Source organism: Parasteatoda tepidariorum, chromosome 11 (assembly GCF_982258835.1).
Source record: "Parasteatoda tepidariorum strain Cologne lab strain chromosome 11, Ptep-v5.0, whole genome shotgun sequence".
Taxonomy (NCBI): domain Eukaryota; kingdom Metazoa; phylum Arthropoda; class Arachnida; order Araneae; family Theridiidae; genus Parasteatoda; species Parasteatoda tepidariorum.
Window position 1 is genome coordinate 101,756,724 of NC_141765.1, and position 23,785 is coordinate 101,780,508.

Sequence of the window (23,785 nt, forward strand, 5' to 3'; positions counted from 1 at the left end):
TGCTCAAAACATGAATAAATATATTTTCTCTTCATTTTTGCTTTTTAGTTCATAAGTTGCTTTTTTAGGTAAAACAAATTACCAACATTAATTAAGCAATTATTGTAATCAATGATTGTATGACGATTTCTTACGTTTCTTCTGGAAAAGTAAATGCTTTTACTCCATTAGTTTTGCTTTCTAGTACAAGGCTTATATCTTTTATTTCAATATGCATAAATTACCTTAACTAATTTAGCATCATTGGCATCAATTTTTAACATTTCTCCTAAATGAATAGTACCACTTTCCCATTAATTTTGCTTTTGAATACATAAATTATTTTTTTCTATTTTATTACTGTTGGTTTTAAATAAGTAATTTTTTAGAAACATGTTTAAAAGAATTAAAATAAACAAAATGATACTGCATAGTATCAGACAAAGTATACATTTGACGACATAAACCAAGCATGCTACCATACAATGTTCATTGAATTTATCTGACATAGTGAATATTGAATAATTAAATATTTAAATATGTGCACTAAACTATTTTTTTTTGATTAAATAGAGCTATAAGCTGACACTTATCATTAATGTTATCTTTTAAATATGTGAAAAATTGAGTTGTTAAATTTATAACAATGGTTATTGCTTATCCAATCACAAAATTCCATTTCGTTTTTCGCTCATCCTATTAGAACAATTTGCCGTAAAATGTTTTAATGTCGACAGTGACCTTCCTTATTCTTTGAACTATCTGTATCCCAAGTTTCATAGCTTTCGGTCAGATGGTTTAGGGGTCTATAAAGGACACACACACGGACAATAATTTTTATGTGTACAGATGACTACCTTTTGTTTAATTTTCTGAATTGCTTTGTATTTTAAAGTTTGACCAATAACTCTGTAATATATTAAAGTTATATTTAATAGCTCAATATTTCTTTTGACTAAAATGAAATTTTAAAATTTCTCAAATATGGCTGATTTTTAATAATATAATTATTCTTATTATTTTAAAAAAAATAGAATTAATACAGATGAAAGCTAAATATAATCTTGAATTTTTTTTCTTAAAGAAAAAAGAAATTAAAAAAAAAAGGCAAATTTGTTTTAAGTGAAATAATTTTATGAATAAATTTAGAGTAAAATTTATAGTTTTAGTTATATCACTTATATTAAATTTACAAACTCACTACAAATAAACAAAACCTGTTTAAAAACTTAGTTTCAGCAAATTTCATAAATTTTAATTTAATTTTCTGCGATAATTGACGATCTCTTCCATTTAATACAATGTATATTAATACATTGAATAGAATTATTTTTTCTTCAAAATGCACCAATTTTAATTTAAATGATTTAATATAATGTCTATTTTATTACATTACACATTGCTAACCTTTATACATTACTTTTTTAATTCAATTATGTCTCATTTTAATCAACATTGATTTTATGCATTGTTTATCATTTTAATGAGACATTGTATCATAAACTAAATATTTATAGTCTTTTAAACTATTTACTCTGAAACTGACATATAAGTTTCAAGTTTATTTGTGAAAATTAAATATAAAATTATATTATTCTCAGAACTATAAACAAAACAAATCTTGTTTACATGCCTTAAAAAGAACAAAAAATTCTAAAAGCCCCAATTTTGGATATTTATCCAATGCAAGAGTAAATGCTTGGGTAAATAACCTACCCCCTGGGTATTTACCTGTCTCACATCTATAGTTGCAACCTCACTAAATCAAACCTCATCTCAACTATAAAAGTTTTTTTAAAGATTTTTCTTTCAAATTTTTTATTTCAAAATTATTTTTTCTTATAAACATTAAAATATTATAAAATTTAAATAATATTTTATATTATTTACATTTTTTTTATAAATTTAAGAAAAATCATTTATTGAAATTTTTTTATGAACTGGAAAACAGTTAATTTGAAAGAAATAATGTAATTTTTTTAATGAAACAAGACGGAAAAAATGTTTGGCGTTTTCTTTCATTATTAAATTTAGTTGATGCATTATTTGATTTTGTATAAATATTTGCATATTTTTTAGGCCTTTATTTTTAAATATTAGGTCCCTGAACACCCATTACTTTAGTTAAAATTTAGTTACAGTCCTATCATTAAAGTTTGAAATTCTAAGCAAAGAAAAATCAAAAACATTATTGCAGTCAAAAGAATCACTGCAAAAGAAAATCATTAAAACACATTCAATTGCTGGAGAAAAAAAAAAAAGATTTAACATTATAAAAAAAACTATTCGATTATTATTTCTGAGAGCAATCAAACGGATCTTTTTGTACATCTTAAGTGCATTTTAAGAGTGTTTTTTGTTTCCTTTTTCCTTAAATATTAATTTGAAATTCCTAATGTGTACTTTTTCACATTATATTTGACAAGTCTTATAAAATGTCTAATTAAGAAAAAATGTATGGTTAATCTTGCTAAATTTTTGTGATACGACTTTTAATTGTGTGTAAGAATACTTTTTTTAAATCCTTATTTTCATGTTAAAAAATTCTTTTTGTCATGGAAAATTTCATCATATCAAGTTTTTTTTTATTAGGGTAAGCTAAATAAGTAAGATCCAAGCTAGAGTGAAGGTGTACAAAAATGCATAAAAGTGTATGTTGTAAATGTGCAAAAATAGTGTCTTATTGCTGTTAAGATGCAATGTATGTTATTTTTAAAAGTAGAACTCTATTCTAAATTTATAAATTTTAGAAATGTTTTAAACAAATTTTAAAGGAAATATCAAGCAGGACTTTTTACTTTCTACTTTACAGTGTAGCATTTATGATTAGTATAAGAAAAAATGCACCTTAAGGTTTAACATTTTATTTTTATTTATTCAGTTTTTGATATAACTTAGTAATAATAATTTTTTTTTGTTATGAGACAACATAGATAGTAACTGAAGGCAAGTTAACTATTCTACTGACATTATTAACTTGACTTTGAAATTTTGTAAAATTTTCTTATTTCAATAGAATGAAATACATTAAAGGACTATACTCTTATGTCTAGACATAGAGGAACAATGTTACATTTTTTGTTATTCAGCATAAAATAACATAATTTTTAGGTATTTTTCTGTGAAGTTATTTTAAAAAAAATGTGAAATATTCTTGCCAGATTCTTGTTTTTCTTCTGATTTTTCTGAAGTCATTTTTCAAATTTTACTACATTTTTTTTCCTACGTGAGGAGAATGCTTAGGAAAAATCTCTCACAGGAATTTACAGTAGATAGTTAAAGGCATTTACATTGCAAAGTATTTATATATTTAAGAAATAACTTAAGATTCTCTTTTTTCATCAAACTGTCTCAAGGTCAAAAGGATGGTGCACGTCCAGTGTCTTCTAGATTTAGATGCCCACCGAAAAACAAGACTCCGCCCGCCCTGCCCCCCAAAACGGGTGATTTTTTTGATTTTTAGTTATTATTTTTTTTAAAAAATTCCCAATAGCTCAAGTAATTTATGTTTTCAATTCTGATTATTAGTGTGCTGAAAGAAGAAATACATTTAATTCCATAAATTACTTAAATTTTAATTACTTAGATAAATCAAACTTAAACTACTTTTATTAAAGCTAGATCTACTTTTGCTCTGAACACTTCATATATGTAACCTATTTTTTTACATTTCTAAACGTCGAACTCTTTTTTTCTTATCATATGCATTTTTTCTAATTGTTTTTTAAAGAATCCGGCGTGGATTCAAAACCCCTTAAGTTTAATGGCTGTTGTCTGCAGTGTGAATATTGAAAAGGAATTTAATTTCTTTTTTTTTCAATTTATAATTAATTATACTTTTTTTTCAAAAAATAATTTCTTATCTAAATTAATTTATTTTTCATTTGGCAAAATTGGTACTCTGTTTTTTCAATTTATTTTAAGTTTTGAGTTTGATTAAAAAATAATAGCTTCTATAATTTGTTTTGTAATTAGTTTGTAGTAATTAAATCATATTAAGCTGTTTTTAATGGTATTAAGAATTTTTATTGCAGTATTGTTAAGTAATATTAAATATTATTTGTACATTTTAGAGTTCAGATCCTTCAACGTGAAAAGAATTTTAAAATAAAAAATCTTATTGAAATAAAATTTATAATATGTAATATATATCTTTTAAACAAATATGATTTTTATGTACCCTGATAAAATTCTCCGATGCTTCGTTCAGGGCTGCTACAACCCTAAACACGAAATTACCTGGCATGGTTTTTTGTATAGCAAGTTAATTATTTGTTTACTAAAACTACTTTGGCAAAAAGACCTTAACTAATAAATTTGTTAATTAAAAATTAAAGTTTTTTTTATATAGAATTTATATATCATACTTAATAAGTCGGGTTAATTTTGGTTTATTAGCTTGCATTAATTAAATAATATTAAACTTTTTATTATTACTGGTATTAAGAATTTTAGTACAGTTTTATTGTTAAATGGTATTGAGTATTTATAAATCTTAGTAGAATTTTAATCATTAAATGCGGGAAAAAATTCTCAATTGAAATAAAAAATTACACTCTTAAATCTGTTTTTTTTTTTTTTTTTTTTTTTTTTTTTTTGTAATTATTTTTTGCTAAAACATAAGTGCAGAAAAATCTTAATTACTAATCTTGTTAATTTGTATGACAGAACAGGAAAACTTAACAGATAGTTTATGTTTTCTCAGAATTAAGAAGAAACTTCGAAAACCCATTTTTTTTTCAAAATAGATTCAAATAAATGTAAAATTCGCCTCATCGATTTAGATTTTTTTTAAAGCTCGCAAGAAAATATTTTTGTTTGTTGTTTATTTGATTTGATTTGCCTGATCAAACAAAATATTTTTAGACATCAAAATTTGATTTTTGAATGATCAAAATGTAAAAATAAAAATTTAAAATGCAAAATGTCAAAGTGAAGTGTGCATTGATGTACACTTCAAAAATGCAATATCAAAATTAGACTGAATATTTTTGTTTAAATTCGTGAAAGAGGGTTTTTACGGTGCAAAAATGACTTTTAAAATTTCTCTTTTATAACATATTTTATATTCATTATTTCAAAAGAGGTGCCAATAAGTTAAAAATTATACATTTTTGCCTTTTTTGATATTACCTTTTGCTCTGTATATTTTCAATTAACCAATATTAGGCTTAAACAAATACAGCATGTCTTCATGAAACTAGTTAAGAAAATGGTGGTATGGGTAGTGTGGACAATGACTCTGTTCAACTTCCAATGGAATAAATGTCTATTGGTTAAATATATAACTCAATTGATGCTATGCATTTCTTAAATCAAAATGATTTTGTAGAATAATATACCTTTAGAGTTAATGATTTCAATATTTAGCACAAAACCTTAAGATTAATTCATCCCTTAAAGGTTTTAAGAAAATTTAAAGGTGATGTTTTATCAAGTTTGATAAAAGAATACCATTCAATATAGATAAATGAAAGAATTTTTGCCATACATTAAATTAAAACAGCAAATGGTTCTCTTTTGACAGTTGTTTTCATTGAGGGAAATATTACTAAACCATACGCTCCTCATTTGAACCATTTCATCATCAAGTTAAAACTATGGTTATTGCAACTGATTCAATTTTAAATTTATTCATGCTATCAAATAAAATAAAATTGAATACTAATTTTTAATGTATTGATTTTGTTTAAAATGTCATTTTTAGTTAAGTGAAATGCCCTCCATAAGGCTTAGATTGTAATTGATTTAATTTTATCTTTAGATATACCTTTCTGAGTTATGATAAATGACTACTTAATAAATGATCAAATTTGTCACTAGCACCTTAGTTTGTCCACATTAGTCCTGTGTAGTAGAGCTACTGAGGATAAAAACAGCCTTTTTATATCTATAAAAAATATTACAGAATAACTAAACAACTTTGTAATTCTAGATATAAACCAGAATACAGGTAATCATTCAGATTATTAGTGAAAAAAAATTCTTGACTAGTTAGAAAAATATATTTAATAAGATTTTTTGACAAATTTGTAAGAAATGTATCTCTCCAAAATGAACCTCCAGAAGAGAACTTTACTTCATATAACCGAACCCTCAGCTTTACCCTCCTTTAAAATATTTCACCTTTCTTTAATAATGTTTGAATTGTAAACTCAAAAATATGTTTTCAGCACAATTTGGACACTCATCTGAGAATTGAGAACATTGATATTTCTTCTGGCGTTCTCTTTATGATCATGATACTAAAATGGTATATGTTGCTGGAAAGGTCAAATATTTGTTTGTTTTTATTTCGTTTAGAGCCTCAAAAAAAGTAATGTTTTATTGAATAATATGCTATTTTTATAACTATTAAGAGTTTGGAACATCACGGGGCTCTTAGTTATCCTGATATTCTTGATATTTCTGATCATATTTTGTCCAATTTTTTATCTTTTTTGTCATAATGTTCCTGATTTTTGTGTGTGTTCAGAATATTCCATTTTCTACAAATAAAAATCATGTATATAATTACTGAACTGCCCATAAGTTTGAATTTTCCATTATTTTGGGAAAGGTTAAATTAATTTTGAAAAATTTGTATTTTCAACCCAGCATCGTTTTATTTTATGTAATTGTGCTTTTAAAATTCACAATATTTGATGATTCAAATTTATGGACTGCTCATTTATATGCACGGTTAAGTCATACAACCTTACCTGCAGGATACTTTGTTTCAAATTATTTAGGAATGCAGTCACTTTAGGAAAAAGATACTCAATAAATCTTATGTAATATAAAATTTTTATGGTGAAGAATTCAAGGTTCATACGCTTATTTATGCAAATGCAATAACAAACATTGCAGCGTTGAATTCTGTAGTTTTAAAAGTCATATTGATTTATCTCTTTCATCTGATTTTAAAAATATTTGATTCTAATCATGTCATAACAATTTCGAATGGGAAATTGAGGTATTATCCACTAAATTAATTTTGTACAAAAGTGTTAAGAAACACAATCACTCTGCTTTTGTTTCAAGATTATTGAAACCCTACTTTATACTTATTTGATAAACACATTGACTGCCGCTTCACCCATATTCAGATAACAGCATGGTTTCTGATCAGGCCACGTCACCCGTATTGGGATGATGCTTATTTGCAATGACTCCTTGCGAAGGATATTCGTATGTATTTTAAAAGATATTTCACAGGACATAACAAAACTATTGAATTTTTATAAAAGTAATTCAGAAATGATTTATTAAGGAAATTATTGTGAGCCTCATAAAAGCTTTCTTGTTCACTTCTATCTGACTCACTAAAAAGTAAGTTTTCCATTTCTTTTTTTTTTTTGAAATTTCAACTAATTAGAGTAAAAACTTTAAGTTATATTCCTCTTTACTCAGCAAAGATTCAAACTGATCATGTGAAGTTGTGAGATGAGAAGAAACAGACTCAATTAAACAGGCATGATATCGTGAAAACAAAACGAACCGAGATATTGTTCTTGTGACTGCCATGGACTCATATTATTAAAATATCGTTGAGGCTTAGCAGAATACACTTCATACTCTTGGCCTGAAGGAGATTTCACTGCAAATGCATGTGGCAGTCAATGTGTTAAGGAAGTCTTGAACTCGATTACAAAATTTAATTAAATATTGGTATGAGGAAATGTTAACTGATTGATACTGATTATTTTTTTTTATTTCAATGTAACAGCACTGTAAAATTTTATATGTATTGATTTAAAATTTATGTGTATTGATCTCTTTATATGTATTATTAATTGTTCAGTACTCCATTAATAGAACTGTACTGGATACCGTTAAACTATCTGACTAAAAGAAGTTTTGAAACTAAAAATATTATATTTTGTAATTCTTTTGTGATAAAATTCACTTTTAATGTACTTAAGGGAAGCAAATTATTATTTTTTTTAAATTTGTCTTAAAAAAAACAAAAAAAAATGACAGTCTGGTATATAAATACTTCGCAAAAGAAATGTTTTGAATTTTTTTCTTTGGCTATCACTAAAACAGAACAACTGTTAGTTCACGATTTGACTATTCTTAGCCTGCACTCTTTATGCTAATTATGAAAATGGAAATGTCTATGCGAAGAAGAGTCACAGTTAATAAAAATAAAAAGCATTTGTAATCTAATTTTTTAATATTTAAAAAATTACTATAAGACTGCATTAAAGTTTTGCAGAACTTTGCAAAAATTAAGAATTATTCTTTGATTTTTTATAATTTTCTTGTAGGTAGAAAAATCTGGTCAAATTAAAATCTTTGGACTGCTTTCCTGACCAAACTTTTATGTCCATATTTCCCAGATAGCGAGAAATATTCCCCTTTATTTTGGGGTCAGTAATTTGAATTCGTAGAAAAAAGGGTGTGTTTGTTCAGAGAAAGTAAGTTTTGTGTCTGATTTCTTGATTTAAAATATCATCTGCACAAACTAATTAACATATTTGTGTCACCCACTCAAATCATTGAGTCCTAGAATGTGAAGATCCGATCATTAGATCAAAAGTTATTCAGGGTGCTCTGTTTTTAATTTTGCACATGGTACATTAGGTAATTTTCTATGGATTTTTAAATTTTATTGTGTTTGAAATTATAACTCTCATGTTTGAGGACCCCAAGCTAAGACTTTTTTTAATTTTCCTTTGTAAAAGAGTTTCCAAAAACACTCTTAATCTTGCAGGGCAAAAGTTTTTCATTGGTAGACAAATAATTGTCTGAAAAACCTTTTTTTTTAAAAAAATATTTTGGAAATCATTCCTTGCTCAGAAAGGTCTTTTTCAGTTAAGAAATAAAAAATCAGACTTTTAAGGAAGCAATTATTGAAAAGATCGCTGGGGACATGCCAGGAAAAGGGTTTTTGAAGCTTAGCATACATTTTTAATCACATATAATTTTTTAAATCATTCACTCTCAAACGTTAAGTAACATGTAAATGTTTAGATGTATCAAATCATTTTAAAATGTTAACAATAATGGTATTAATTCAACGTTTAATAAAATTTATCATTTATTGTATGATATTAGAAATCTATGGCACTAAATTGTCGCATTTGGTTATAATCATTCACAAGGAATGTTTCAAAATTTTGTAGAAAATTTAACCTTTGAAACATAGCCAACACGTCAAAGAGGGAGATGAAAAAAATCTTCAATATCTTCATCCATATTTTCCTCCTTTTTATTTTGCTGTCCTCACTCAAAGTTATTAACATTATGAAATCGCCTTCCCCCTATTATCTTATTACTCTTTTTGGAAAAGAAAATTCATTAATCTAAAAATAGATTTGTACTACAAAATCTGCATATGATGTCTAATTTACTGCATATTATAAAATCACTGAAATTTCGAATGTTTCCTGGTCTTAATTTCACTATAAATTATGTTTGGGGTTACTGAGGCGTTATTTTAGGGTAGCTTAGGCAGAGTAACTTTGATTGGGGGTTTAGCACTTTGCCAAAACAAAGTTCCCTATCTACTTAGTGGGGAAGGAAAGAAACGAAGGTTACCCACAAGATAGCCATATCTGAAACAGATGGAGATTCATCGTGTTCGATTAATGTCAAGTGAAGAAAGTGAATGGCTTGATGTACAACAGGCAGTAGCGCTCAGAAGGTAGAAGTGCTGAAATACCTTTAGTAAAATATCACATTAACTACTAAGGATGCTTTTGTTTCTTAAAAGAAAACATTTAATGGTTTTAAGAATTGCTACCAAATCTTTTTTTTAATACAGTCGAACCTCTTTCACTCAAAATTGGCGGGAGTATCATAATTATTTATGTTAACCAGATTTCATCTTATCCGATACATTCTGAGTAATTGACACATTATGCACATGCTTCTTATCTATGTTGTGAACTTTCATGTCAGCTCGAAATTTTCATTTTAAATATGTAAAATACAGTAATAATTGATTGCTGACTCCCGGGACCGAACATATATTTCATGTAAAACGATAGTTCACGCTAAGTGATTTCGCATTAATGAGGTTTGACTGTATTTTTTTTTTTTCATATGAAGAAACTGATATTTTTACCTTTTTCATTCATGTGAGAAATGATAAACACAAAGGAATAAAATATATTTTTATCAACATATTTACATCTAACTTTGTGACTGCCCTTGGAAATTCTTTTAAGTTCTACTTTAGAACAGAGAATTCTTTTTTTGATTCTAGTTACTGTTTTACCTTCTGCCTGGCAATGTATTCGTGTCATGATGTCTTATATCAGGTAATTGTCGCTTGTCTTGATGGTATTTCTTGATTTTATTCATCAAGTATTATCAAAAATATATTGTAACTGGTTTTATATTTTTACTTATATATTATATTCAAAACTTATTTTTAATTAGTCTGAACAATTTCAAGAAGATTTGTTCCTGACACTATTGCACATACTCCATCACTTACAGCTAAAGAATGGCTGAATGAAAAAAAAAACAAAAATCCTATTCTGATATCTATGAAGGTAAAGTAATAGTCATTGTATGTTTCGTAATAGCTTTAGATAAAAAAAAAATAAAGAATTAAAATGCATAGCTGTCAGCTTTCATGAAGAGATTGGTGGATTCCCAACTTTTGAGAAAATCTTCTATGCTCATAGAATATATTCAAGTCTTACAAATTTTTGAATTTTTTTTTAACAATATCAAAAAAGTTTGCATTTTTGCAATTTTTTTAAAAATATTACTACAAATACTATGTTACATTTTCATTCAGTTGAGTTTTAGTAAATGTTTTAACTGTGATTTTTATTTTATCAAGCATTCGGGTAAATTTTTGAAGTAAAAGATTTAAAATACCACTTTATTAGACAAAGTAAATTTTTTGGTTTTTCTATCTAAGAGAAAATTATCTGCGTGTATGTAGTGTATATAAAATCTTAATGCTGTTAGAATTTTAATATTGTCAGAATATTAAACTCATTTTTGGTTTACTTTGAATAACAAGGAAAAGCCCCTAACTACTCCAAAATGTTTCCTATTATGTCATGTATTGTGCCGTATAAAATTTTTTTTGGCTTTGATTTTGTGAAAAACAGAAAAAAAGATAAAAGCTGCAAAAGTAAACTCCTTGAGTTATACTTATATATAGGTATTTTGTGTGAAAAAATATATAATGATTCTTCAAGACACAAGAAATCTTTTTACACAAATCTGTATATCATGATCTCTATATATCTTCAATTTCATTGAAGATGTTTAGAGATATCACTATTGGCAAAAAAATATCTAGATTCACAATTGTAAATATTTTGTAATTTCCAAAATATATTTTCAAAGTGTTTCACAGTACTCAGTCTGCATCAGTCACTTTTCAATGATAAAATAATAATAAAAAAAGAAAACTAATGAACTTTTCTGAAATACAATTGATTAACTTTTTTTTTTAAAAATGCATATGTATGTAAATAGCATGTTGTTAATTAGTTATGGATTAAAAGCATGTGTAATGAAATATTCTTACTGCATTTTGTATTTTTTTAAGTGTTAAAATTTATACATTATTTAAAAAGTTGTACTATTGTTTAAAAAAAAATATCTATCAGAAATATTTATTTATGAAAAAAAAATGGTTTAAACACGATAAGATATGTATTAAAAAAGTAGTATTATCTAGTAACATATTTTTAAATTAATGAAAGTTATAAAAAAAATTTATTATGTATATGAGAAACTCATTCAGTTTTGTTTTATCCATTCCAATGTTGACACAGTTAAAATAATAAGTTAATTGTGTGATTGTTTGAATTGCGTTGGAACCAGTTGTACTAGAGTTTCTAATACTGAGTGAGTTTTAATGGTACCAAACTTTCCCAGTTTTATTTTCTAGCCGATATTCTCCATTTCATTTCTGTTAGCAAATTAATTTAAAAATTATGTGCGTTGTATATAATATGAAGCAAACTGTTTTGTTTTTATTATACATTTATTAAATAAAATTAATAAATGAAATGAACTATATACATGTAGAATATTAGTGGCGCTGCAGAAACAATGAAAAGTAGTTCATGGGAGAACTTCCAAAGTTGAACTTGAAGGACTCTTGATTCTCTGACAGCGATGCAAAGTGGGGTGGGGGATGTGATAAGGGTAAAACAAGTAAGCGTACTTTTTTCATATTAAGGGAAAAGTCCCTAAATTCTTAACTAACTGTCTATTTTTTTAGAACTATCTATTTCAGTCAGTCTTTGGTCTGCAACGCTGCATGTAGGCAGCTCTGTGCTATTAATGTCGCTGTTATACTTATTTTCTTTCTTTAATAAATTTGTTAAGTTTAATTGTTTAGTTAATCACTGTCTCTATTTTCCTCCTTTCCTTTACAAATCAAGGCCTCCAAGTTTTCATTTCAATGGTTGTAACCATAGCATGCAAATGAGAAACGTAGAAATAATGTTGGTTTGTTTTTAAATTGAATTGTGTTTTATGTTTTGAAATATTATAGACGGGGGCTGGAGCCAGAACCAATAAACCAGTGGTTTATAATTCGGATCGTCAGTACTTGCTGACAGAAACAGTGAAAGGAAGTTTATATTCATTTCAGAAGAAAACGAAGTTGATTACTGAGATCTGAGGAAAAACAGCAGTAAAGATGATCATCATAACAAGTAAAAAAAAAATAAATAATGAACCTAGAAATATTCTTACCTAATTTATTTCCTATTATTCCTAAACAGATTGTAATAATATATGGGCTTATTTCATGAACTTTTCATTTTGCTCTTACTAACATATTTTATCCATTATTAAATTGTCCATTATTTTACCCATTAGTATCATTAAGTACAACTCTTTCTACTAGAATTTTTTTTACAGCTGTTACATTCTGATACCTTAAGTTTTCATTGATTACAAAGTAATATAAATAAAATGAATTTTTATAATCAGTGTTAATTAAAGTTATATAAAAAAATTTCTTTTTAAATATTTATGGAAATACTATTAATTTGAGGAAAATTATATAGGGTTAATTATATAATGTTATGCTAAAATATTTTTGGAATTAATGCTGATTTATTAAAGGAAATTCATTTAGCTTATTGCCTTAAACTAATTTGATTGATGGTTTGAATTTTATTATTTTCGGAGTTTTACTTAATGTAAAGAATTGGTCTTAAACTTGAACTTATGCGAGTATAAGTAATAAATTCTATGACTAAATTCATAAATTCTGTGTTTATCTCTACAAATAAATTTGATGAGAAATGATCAAATGAATGAACACATAACATGCAAGAGAAAATAGCTCCTCAGTTTTAGGCTCTTTTTTTTTCTGTCCTTATGCTAACCTTTACTGTTACCCACATTTATGTAATCAAAGCGTGTCATTGGTATTTTTTATATATTATTATTATTTTATGAAGTTTTTAGTAGATGGTTGCATAAATATTAGACAAATAGGGAAAATAGATTTTTTAGATTTAATGATTTTTTTTTGAAGTATATATATATATATATATTGTGTATATTGTGCAGTAGATTTTCCTATACGTAGAAAACTTATTGTTTCCTAAAGTGGAAGTTTAAGGCTGTGGGAATTAAGTAAGGTGAATTGATATGAATATTTCACTACTTTTTATTAATAAAACTTCTTCACAATAATTGAATGCTAGACATTTTTAACTCCTTATAAATATATAATTTTTGTACTTTTAATATCACTATTTTGAGGATCACTTGAAAATTGTCGCAGTAGCAGATTTCTCTTAATATGCCATACTCGTTAAAGCTTTTACTGTATTCATAATTCCATATTTAAGAAAACTTTGTTTTTGATACGGAATTTACTCAAAAGTTTGAAAAATATCTTCTATAGAGCAAGATTTTATACAATTGAAATGTTTTACATCTTTATCAAAAATAATTGAATGTATACATCCCACTCTACTTATACATTATCAAAACTGAACTAATAATTTTAGTGATTCAAATAATTTGAGTACAAAATAAATAATTTCTGCATGGGATATGCCCATATTTCTAAAGTAACTTAAGTATCTAATATTGCAGAAATCTTTAGTGTAATTTTGCATAAATATCCTTTTTGAATATAATAGAAATCTTCAACATCACTTATAATTTTATGTTTTTTTTCTTTAATTTTTATATTTTATTATAATATATATTATGTGTATCTTTGATAAATTATTTAACCCAAACCAATTTAAATAATTATCATTTTATAAGAATTTAATTTTAAAACTGATGCTGTTCATTTTTGGATATTTCAGTTACAGTTTTATTATTTTGTTTGCCAAATTAGCTTTCTATAAGCTATGCAATAATCACAATAATGCAATTTTCTGTGTATGAAGCTTATATTTAACATTCCAACAAAATATAGAAATTACCTGAATTTTAATATTAATGATTAACCATCCGGAGCCAGACTCGGGCTTTCAAGGGTCTGAGTTAAACTAGTGAGTATAATACTAGAGTAATCAACTTCTTTAAATTTTAAACCCTGATTACAGAATAAAGTCAAAATAAAATAACATATAATAAACTGTTAAAATAAATATGAAGGTTTAATAGTACTGATTAACTCGTTAAAACAATTTTATATGCATGTTTAATAAATGTAGTGTGAGCCGTGATGGCTCAGGGGATGGAATGTTTGCCTTCCAGCATCGGCTGGTTGATACAAATTCTGCGCACCAACCACAGTACTGATGTAAAATATCCTCTGTGGTAGACAGCAAAGGGTTAAGAGTTCCCTTGCCGTTAGGCTAACCGTGGGTGGTTTTCGTTGTTTTCCTCTCCTTCTAACACAAATACGGGTTAGTTCCACCAAAAAGTCCTCCACAAAGGCAAATTATTTCCAATACTTGATCCAGGAGTTTCCTTGTCTTCTGGATTGAGTTCAAAATTACAAGGCTTCAGAGTTGAACATTAGTAGTCATAAACCCAAAAAATTGGGTTGGCTGTTCAATGCTGGGTTATAAATCATCTAAATCACTGTAGTGCACATTATTCCTTGCATAAATAGATTTTATTTTTAGACATATTAATAGAAGTGCCTATGCTAAATGGTAATTTATAATGATATTTAAATTTTAAAAAATGCTAAATTCATATTATTTATTCTTTAATTAATTAATTTTTTTCTCTTTAGGAGATAAGTTGGGTCTGGAATGGTTTACTCCAACCTGTGAAGTTAACCTTTGTGGGCATGCATCTTCAGCTGTCTTATTCTTTGCTTTAAGTATGTCAATTTCTATCTTATTTTTATTTATTTGTTTAATTATTTCTTTTTTTTATATAATGTGATAGTTTAACTTGATTATATCCTGCTATCAGTTACTAACCATCAGCTGTGGATTGCTGAATGTATTTATATTGGTCAAATTTTAAGACAAATTATTAAATTATTCATGTTTAAATTTATATATAGTTTATGTAATTGCAAATATATATGTATGTATATTTATTTATATATATGTATATATATTTGTTTTTTTAAAATGCGTTTTTTCTTATAGAAATATCAGTGTTCGTACGTACTGAGAATATCGGGAAAACGCAATTTGAAAAATTTAATTTTACCCTAAATCTAGGAATTCTCAGAGAATTTGACACTTTATCAAATTACAGAATTTCACTCTTCTGTTGATTAGAAAAATTGTTGTTGATTTTTATGGTCCCATCTTCATTAGATGTGTGCTTGAGATTCTATTATTCTTAAGCGTTTCTGGAATGTTGTCGAATGGATGTCTGAGTTAGGGAACTTAAAATTTTTGTCTTAAAAGTATTTTTTTTCATTCCACTTTTGTTTCTTAATTTCCTTTATTCATTGTAACAAATTATTGTTTTATTATTTTAGACAATACATTATTATTACAAAAAAAAAGGTTTTTAGCATCTTTAATGCTTATTCATACCTGTCAAGTCTCCTGTTTTTTTTTAATGAAAACTCCCTGTATTTTATGACTATTTCACGTTCACCCGTATATAGTAAAATTTCTCTGTATTTTTTGAAGAAATTTTTAAAAAAATTTAGCAATTAATATCCACCAATCGTAAAATCACTTCTCTTACTCCTCAGCAAATGGCGCTATAGCCAGTTTTTCAGTTCTTGCACTGCTTCACTCGTTAAACCGTATGTTGGGAGAATGCTGATGCGAGTTGTTTATTCAGTGAATTGTTTTTTATCTGATAACGAATGTGTTATTTACTTATGGGAATCTTGTTACAACTTTGTTTGTGTTTGCATTGTATTGTTACTGATCGTCAACAAAAAATTGATATTTCGGTTTTCAGAATTATTAATTGTGTATGAAAATTAGGCAACTAGGAAACGAACTGTATGAAAACAGTTCCAAAATATTACAGATATTATGTTAGGGATGTTATGTTAGGGACATTTTCCCTGTTTCACTTATCACTTTCTGATAAAAAGCTTGTAAGCTTGCTTTTTATAAAAACTAATTTTTCTGGTAACTGTTATGAACAGAACTTTAATTAAAATTTCCTAGTCCGAGCAAATTAGCTACTTATGTTCGAAATATAAACATGTAAAAATTCTGTAAAATAATGCTTATTAAAAATTATGAAAACTATTTTGATATTGAGCTCTTATTGTATAAGAAATAATGGTTTAAAAAATCTTCTTTAGTCTGAGATTTATGTACATATTTTTATTGCATTAAATGTAGGTGATTATATCATTTCCAATTCTCTTTTTCACTTACATGTTTATGATTGATGTATCAAAACTATGCACATAGTCTGAATAATGTTGCTAGTAAAATCTCCATTACTTTATTTCTCCAATGTTGGCAATGTATGCTTATTTTATTGCATTTGCTTTCTTTAAAATTCATTTGCTTTTATAAAAAAATGAAAGCAGAATATTGTTTATGCATCAGCATACTTTATTATTAAGAAGAGAAGAGCATTATTTATTGTTTAGAAGAGACATGAAGCAGATGGCAGCTTTCTCTTTTTTGTGGTAATACTTTACCCCAATGTTTTTCCCTTCGCAATCAATAAATTAGTTCTATTTATTCGTGAATTTTAAGATTAAGAATTGATCTCATCATATCTTGCTTTGTCCCAGGTTTTAATATTTAGGAAAGCGCTTCTTTTAACAAACAATTCTGTTTGGCAATTTATAAGTGTCGTTTTTATTTAATTTGATTTATAAATTGATCTTTTATTTTCTTATTTTCTTTCCTTTGTTATAGTCATCAATTTTGTTTTATATCAGTTAATTTGATGACATTAATAAATCTTTCTTTTATTATAATTTTTTTTAAAATTTAGCTCATTATAATTTTTGTTTAATTTCAATTAACTTATAAAATTTTTTTATTAATTTCAAAATTTTATCATCTTAATTAATATTTTTCTATTTATCCATCTTGTTTATGATTATTTTTCTTTCTTTTTTTTATAAATAAAAGATCTTTACATATTGCATTTTCATTTTTTTCCCTTCCTTCTATTTTTAAGAAAGTTTCTTGACTGAATATGTTTTAATTTCAATTAAATACTGATTATTTGTTCAATGTTTTTAGCAATTTAATATTTTTTACAATTTTTTTTGATGACTTAATTGAAAAATTGCTCTTTTATTTTATAGCTAAGGATTAAAAGTATTAGGTTATTATCATTTATTTATTTATAAATCTATTTATCCATTACTGATTATTATTTTTCATTTTACTTATTTTATTTTATTTATATATTACACTATTGAGTGAGAAAGCTTAATTGGGAATCAAAATTATAATTATGTTGATACAATATAATTATGATGATACGTAAAGTCAATCTACAAAGGGGAATGAGCTCCTATTGGTGCAGGCTTACCCTATTTTTTATTCTCTCCTGAACTATTGAAAAGTTTAGATGTCTCCCTATTTTTAAAAAAAAAATCTCTAAAAAAGGAATATTTGTTAAAAAGTCTTTTTTAATTGAAAGAAAACTTTTTATATCTAAGAATGAACAACTTACTAAAAATGTTTTTATTGCCTGAATAAAAGTTATCTATGCTTAATATTAAAATATGTTTAGATTTTTTTTTTTAAATAGTTTTCTTTTTGTTGTATGAAAATCTTGCACATTATTTATTTAGAAATGTTGGGTATTATGCCTTGCCACTTACCTTCTTTGTGGATAATTAGGACTCAGACAACCAAGATTCCATTTCATTAATATATCAAATTGAAATTTGGTTTTGTATTTAATTTGACTAAAATTTATAATAAAGTTTAAACTTTTGTCATAGGTTAAAAATGTAAAGTGTTTTTTTGTTTGTTGCTGTTAATAGTGTATTCATTTATTTTGCGATTTTTAGTTTTATATTTTATTCCCATAGATGACAAATCAGAAATTATATAATTTGAAACTCTTAGTGGTATTTTGAAAGCTAAATGCCTAAATAATAACAAGATATGAATTGATTTGCCTACATATAATTTTACGTCAATAAGTTATTCTTTTTAAACTAGTCTACTGACTAGTTTTCATTTATTTTCATATCATGGATGAAAATAAATTAAACCACTTTTCCTCTATTTTTAGAGAGTCTTCTTGATTTTAAGTGCCATTTTAGTGTGTGTCATGCGTACCTTTCTGTCTTTAGCAAAATTGTGCAAATTTCTATAAAAATTTTTTTAAGGGAAGAGCATATATAATAAATATTTTGTACATGTTTTATATATAAATGTGCAGGCTTTAAATGAAGGAAGTTAAATGTGTTATTTTAATTTGTAAAAATATATTATTTTAATTTGTAAAAAATATTTTAATTTTATTAAATTTAAAATTGAAATATGTTTTGTATAACTTTTCCATTTCCTAAAGTGCTTTATAAGATTTTTATGTTTAAAAATAAAACATAAATTTTTTTTTCCTTTTTTTTTAAAGTTTAAATAACTATAAGAATTGAAATATATTTCTATTAAAGTTAATGGGGAAAATATCTTTCCTGTAAGTACAAAGTTATAAGTCATATAAGTAAAACTTTTTTTTGTTTTTAACCATATAAATATCATAAATTTTTAATGCTAAAAATTATTGTGAAAAATACTTACTCAATGTGAAAAAATTGCTTATGTGTAATTTTTTTCTTGTAATGTAATTTTTAATGTAACCAGGTGGAAATTTAAAATATCACATAGTCTAAAAATAGTTACTGAAATATTTAGGGAAATATCTTATTTGTTTTATTTATTATATTTATTCTAATTTTTATTCCAGGTAAGCCTGTTAGATTTCATTAATAATTATTTTTAAGTCTAATGACTTTGGTTAAAATTTTAAAAATAATTTTCAATTGTTTTGTTAATTTTGATACTTGTATAATCAAATTAAAAAAAATGCAAAATTTTCAAAAAATTATTGTGTAGTAATTTTTGAAAATGTTGCATTACTGTAAATTTTACTTTGATTGGAATGTGAAACGCATAGAAATGTTTCCTCTGGCTACAAAAAAAAGCACTACAGTACATTTTTTCAATTCTATTCTCAATTCTATATTGTGTATAGATTTAATATGATTTCTACTAAAACTGCAGGATATTTTGTTGTAGTTTTAATCTTTTTATATGAATATTAACATTACTTTTTTTGTATAAATTAAAAGAATGGATTTAAAAAGGAATATAAAATTACATACCTGCCAAGTATCCTGTGTTTTTTTTTTACGAAGACTCCTGTATTTTTCGACTATCTCCTGTTTACATCTATATTCTCAAATTTCTCCGTATTGGTTGAAGAAATTAAAAAAAAATTGGCAATGAAATATCCACTGATGGCAAAGATACTTCTCTTCTTCCTTAACAGATAGTGCTATTGCCAGTCATGCGCTATGTTATGAGTTAATAATTTAAGTACCCCTTGCAATCAGACTAACGGTGGGTAGTTTTCATATTTTTTCTCTCCATGTAATGCAAATGCAGGCTAGTTCCAACAGAAAATACTCAATGAAGGCTAATTTCTCCCTATACTTGATTGATCCAGGAATTCCCTTGTCTTCTGAAATAAGTTCAAATTTACAAGGCTACAGAGTTGAACATTAGTAGCTGTAAACCCAAAATTGGATTGGCTCATTAACAATGGTTATAAAATAGTTTTAAGTAATTGTAAATAGTAGTTTAAAAAAAGTATTTAGATTAAGAGATTCTTCTTAATTTATATTCTTTAGATTTAGATTGCTTTCTTTAGAGATCTCCTTTAGAATTTGATCAAGATTTACATATTTTTTACTTCGCTAAATATAAGTGCTTATCTTATTTCCAATTTTAAATTTCTCTTTCTGACTTACCAAATTATGCATGATGTATCAAAACTTTATGCGTAGCCTAAAAAATGTCTCTAGTAAAATCTCCGTTATTTTATTTCTCCAATGTTAGCAGGTATGAAATTACATATTATTATGTCAAAATATTTTCTTTAAATGGTTTTGACATTTTTTAATGTTATAAATTTTTATTATTGTTTATTTTAGGTGAAAGGGAAGTTTGATAAATTAGTTAATGTAATTCAAACATTTATTTAATTTGGTCATGAATTGCTCTATGAATTGTATTGAATTATTTATATTAATTTTATTTCATTTTCAGGCTGTTGTCGGCTCATTACCAGTTGAAGATGTTGTTTTATTGGAATCTTAAAAACTATTGATTAGAATGTGTAATGAAATTAATAAGTATTGTTTAATTACTACTCCATTATGTTATTAATTATATTTATTTTAAAGTATTGCCTTTATTGCTGTTATTTTTTTAATTGGTTTTGTAAACAGTTTATTTTGCTTGTACAGTTTTATATTTAATGATGCATGTGATTTTCCGTTTAATCACGAACTTCCGCAAATCAATAATTAATATTCTGTCTAAAATTTATCGGGATTCTGCTAATCTGAAATTTAAATTTTGTTAAAACTCTTATTCTCGTAATGAGGATTGAATTCAGTCCCCCATTTAATATATATTTCCATTTTGTTTTTTTCTTGAATTAAAGTTTTCAAAAAAAAAATTTTTTTTTAACGAAAATTTGAAAACTATTTTCAGTTAAAATATATTTTAAAAAATTACTTTTTTTTTTGTAGAATAGTGTTATTTTTATATTGAGTGTTATTGACTGAACTTGTGTAAATAAAATTTGCATTGTTAAATCAGGATCTGCTTGAGTTTAAATTGTTTTTCTCGATATTTTGAGATGCTTAGTTAAATTAAAATGATTTTTTAATACATTATCTGGGAGCAACTTTAATGATGCAGTGAAAAATAGAGGTATGAATGGCTCCAGGAAAGAGTCAGAAATTTAGCACTTGGCGTGAAGAGATATAAAAAGTGTAGCTGTTATTTTTGGTATGTTTGCTTTAAAAATTAAATCAATAAAATAGAGAAGGAAAAATAATCAACTCAATGATATAATAAATCGACCACTCTCATGATAAGTGAAGGCGTTTTTAAATATTCTGTTCAATAACAGACTGTGTTAATTGGTCAAAAAATAAGTTCAGTCTTGAAAGTTTTTCAGAGTGGCATCCATGAATATTATTTATTGCAATACTTGAATCACACAACATACATTTAATTAACCCCTTCTTAAAGGGAATCGGTTCATTTCACAGCTTTTAAAATCCTTTTTTTCTTTCTCTCTTTCTTTTAATGCCGTGGCGACTCATGAAATATGAAAAGGAAGTAATTATATAATTTTTTCAATATCTATATTCTTTTCTGTGTTCATAAGAAAAAAATATTGTATAAAAATTTTTATATCTCTTTAAATTTTGTGAATGTTACTTTTGTGCATTAAAATTACCATCTTTTAAATATCTTCTGTGTACAGTGCGCAAAAAAAGATATCACGCTAAATAACTTTCGTTCTAATGATCAAATTTTCATTTTTTAAGTGTCTATCTAAATGGTGACCTCAAATATGCTAATTATTAAGTGCTAATCATTAATTAAGTTGAGAAATTAAACAGAAATATGTATTTTCTCTGCATTAACATATATGTTTTTGTGCATCTTTTCATTCTTAACCTTCCAAATATAGGGGGGTAGCTGCAATCTGGCAGGGTTGCCACTCCACAGTAAGAACAGGGAAAACCTGGAAAATACAGGAAATTTAAGAATCACCTAAAATAACAGGGGATTTTTCTTTTTTCTTTACAAACTGGGAAAATATGAGGAATTTTGTTTCTTATTTTTATCTATTAAAAAATAGTGACCACTCAAAGCGTAATGTGTGGGATATTTAACCATGATATTTCAGCTATACTAAACTATTTCATTTACTAAAGCATTATTTAAGTATGCTCAGCTGTTTTTCCAGCCATTAAAACTGATAAATGTGGTTCGCCTAATATAGCTCACACAAGAGCACAGTAATTGTGTTTCCTCTTAATATATTGTGTATATGTACAGGGAAAACACAGGAAATTTTTATTTCCTGATTTGAGTGGCAACCCTCTCTGGAAAATATGGTCCCCATAATTTGATCAGGAGAGCGTTCCAAAGTTTCGACTCTTTAATGTTAATTTCACTTTTTGTGTTTTTAATCATATTTTCAAAAATACTTAGGAAAATTTTTAAAAAAAATTGCACCTACTCCTAAAACCTGTTTACTCAAACATAATTCCATGCAAAAAAATATTTTTAATCTATTATTTTTTCTTATTTAATTGTAGATGAAAATTTTTTTAATTATGTGGTATGAATTTTTTTGTACCATATTAATCTATTTTTTCAAGAAAAATAAAATAGGGATCAAATTATTGAAGTAAAAATTTTGATATCAATATTTTTAAAAAGTAGTTCTATTTAAGCAATTTTCATAGAATCTTAAGAAAAATTACAATTTACTAATGTTCTACAAATTCAGAAAAAAACATTCTGAAAATACTTATTTTGATATTTTCTGTAAGTTTTTATGATTCTGTTATAATTTACTGTTCTACTTAAATTTTCAGGCAAGAGTTTGAATCATTCAAACAAAAATGAAAATGAATTATTATCTACATCTTCAGAGGTAGTTGGCGTGATAGTGACTAGCAAGAGACAAATTCGATTGCAAAGATGATGCTGGAAATCAGTGTGACTTTATATCCCGTTACTTTGCACTACTGGTTGGGAGTAGCTGAGGACCCAGTTACTGGTATTTATCTTATCTTAATTATTTGATGTTAAATTTATAATTGTGTAAAATGAAATAAAAAGTTGATATTTTGAAATTTTTGCTTTTTCGATGGTATATAGCCAGGCCTCAGTTGATCTATTTTTCTTTTAAAATAAATAATCGCAAGAGACAGAAGCTAAAAAATATATTTCATAATGAAAAACAAAAAAAATTATGACCTTTAAATATGAAATAAGAAAAATTTAAATCGTTTTAGTACTCTTGTCACCAGCCTTTAGATAAATCAGGTAAAGTCCCATCTCTGTTATGTCTCTTGTCAATCGTAATTTTTTTTTTTTTTTTTTGTCTTTCACTTTTATTTTTGAATTTTTTGTGGACACTTAGCATTTATTCCTTTAAAAATTTTTTTTGGTTTCCTTATTTAGTCTGGTAGGTCTTGAGAATGGGTGACTATGTTTTGAGTGCTCAAAACATGTCACCTTTAATACTTTAACAATTTTTAATTGTGTAATGAGTTAGTCACAACACACTGAATTAAATGTTTGAGAAAGTAAGAGACTTGATGAGAGGCCATCATATAAGGTTGGTTTTTTCTCTAATAGCGTAAATTATTAAATTTTTCGTTAATTTTTGCTGCCAAGGCCCGTTGTTTTCATTTTCAGGTTATTGTTATTTTTAATTGTGTAATATA

The 23,785-nt window shown here is 25.8% G+C and overlaps 1 protein-coding gene across 19 annotated transcripts in view; it reads left to right on the top strand.

Annotated features, from left to right (window-relative positions):
• Positions 1-23,785, top strand: part of LOC147802058 (phenazine biosynthesis-like domain-containing protein 1) — a 37,972-nt gene that overhangs the window by 8,734 nt on the left and 5,453 nt on the right. For 2 of the 19 annotated variants that reach the window (XR_015430483.1, XM_087155203.1), the window contains 6 exons: positions 8,232-8,381; positions 10,175-10,229; positions 10,351-12,605; positions 15,113-15,202; positions 20,568-20,637; positions 22,928-23,112. Coding sequence is in view for 10 of the 19 variants with exons in the window: in XM_087155203.1 (XP_087011329.1) it covers positions 23,034-23,112 (79 nt within the window). In the remaining 9 variants the exon portion in view is untranslated. The other 17 variants (XR_015430486.1, XR_015430485.1, XR_015430488.1 and 14 more) reach the window with 17 other exon arrangements.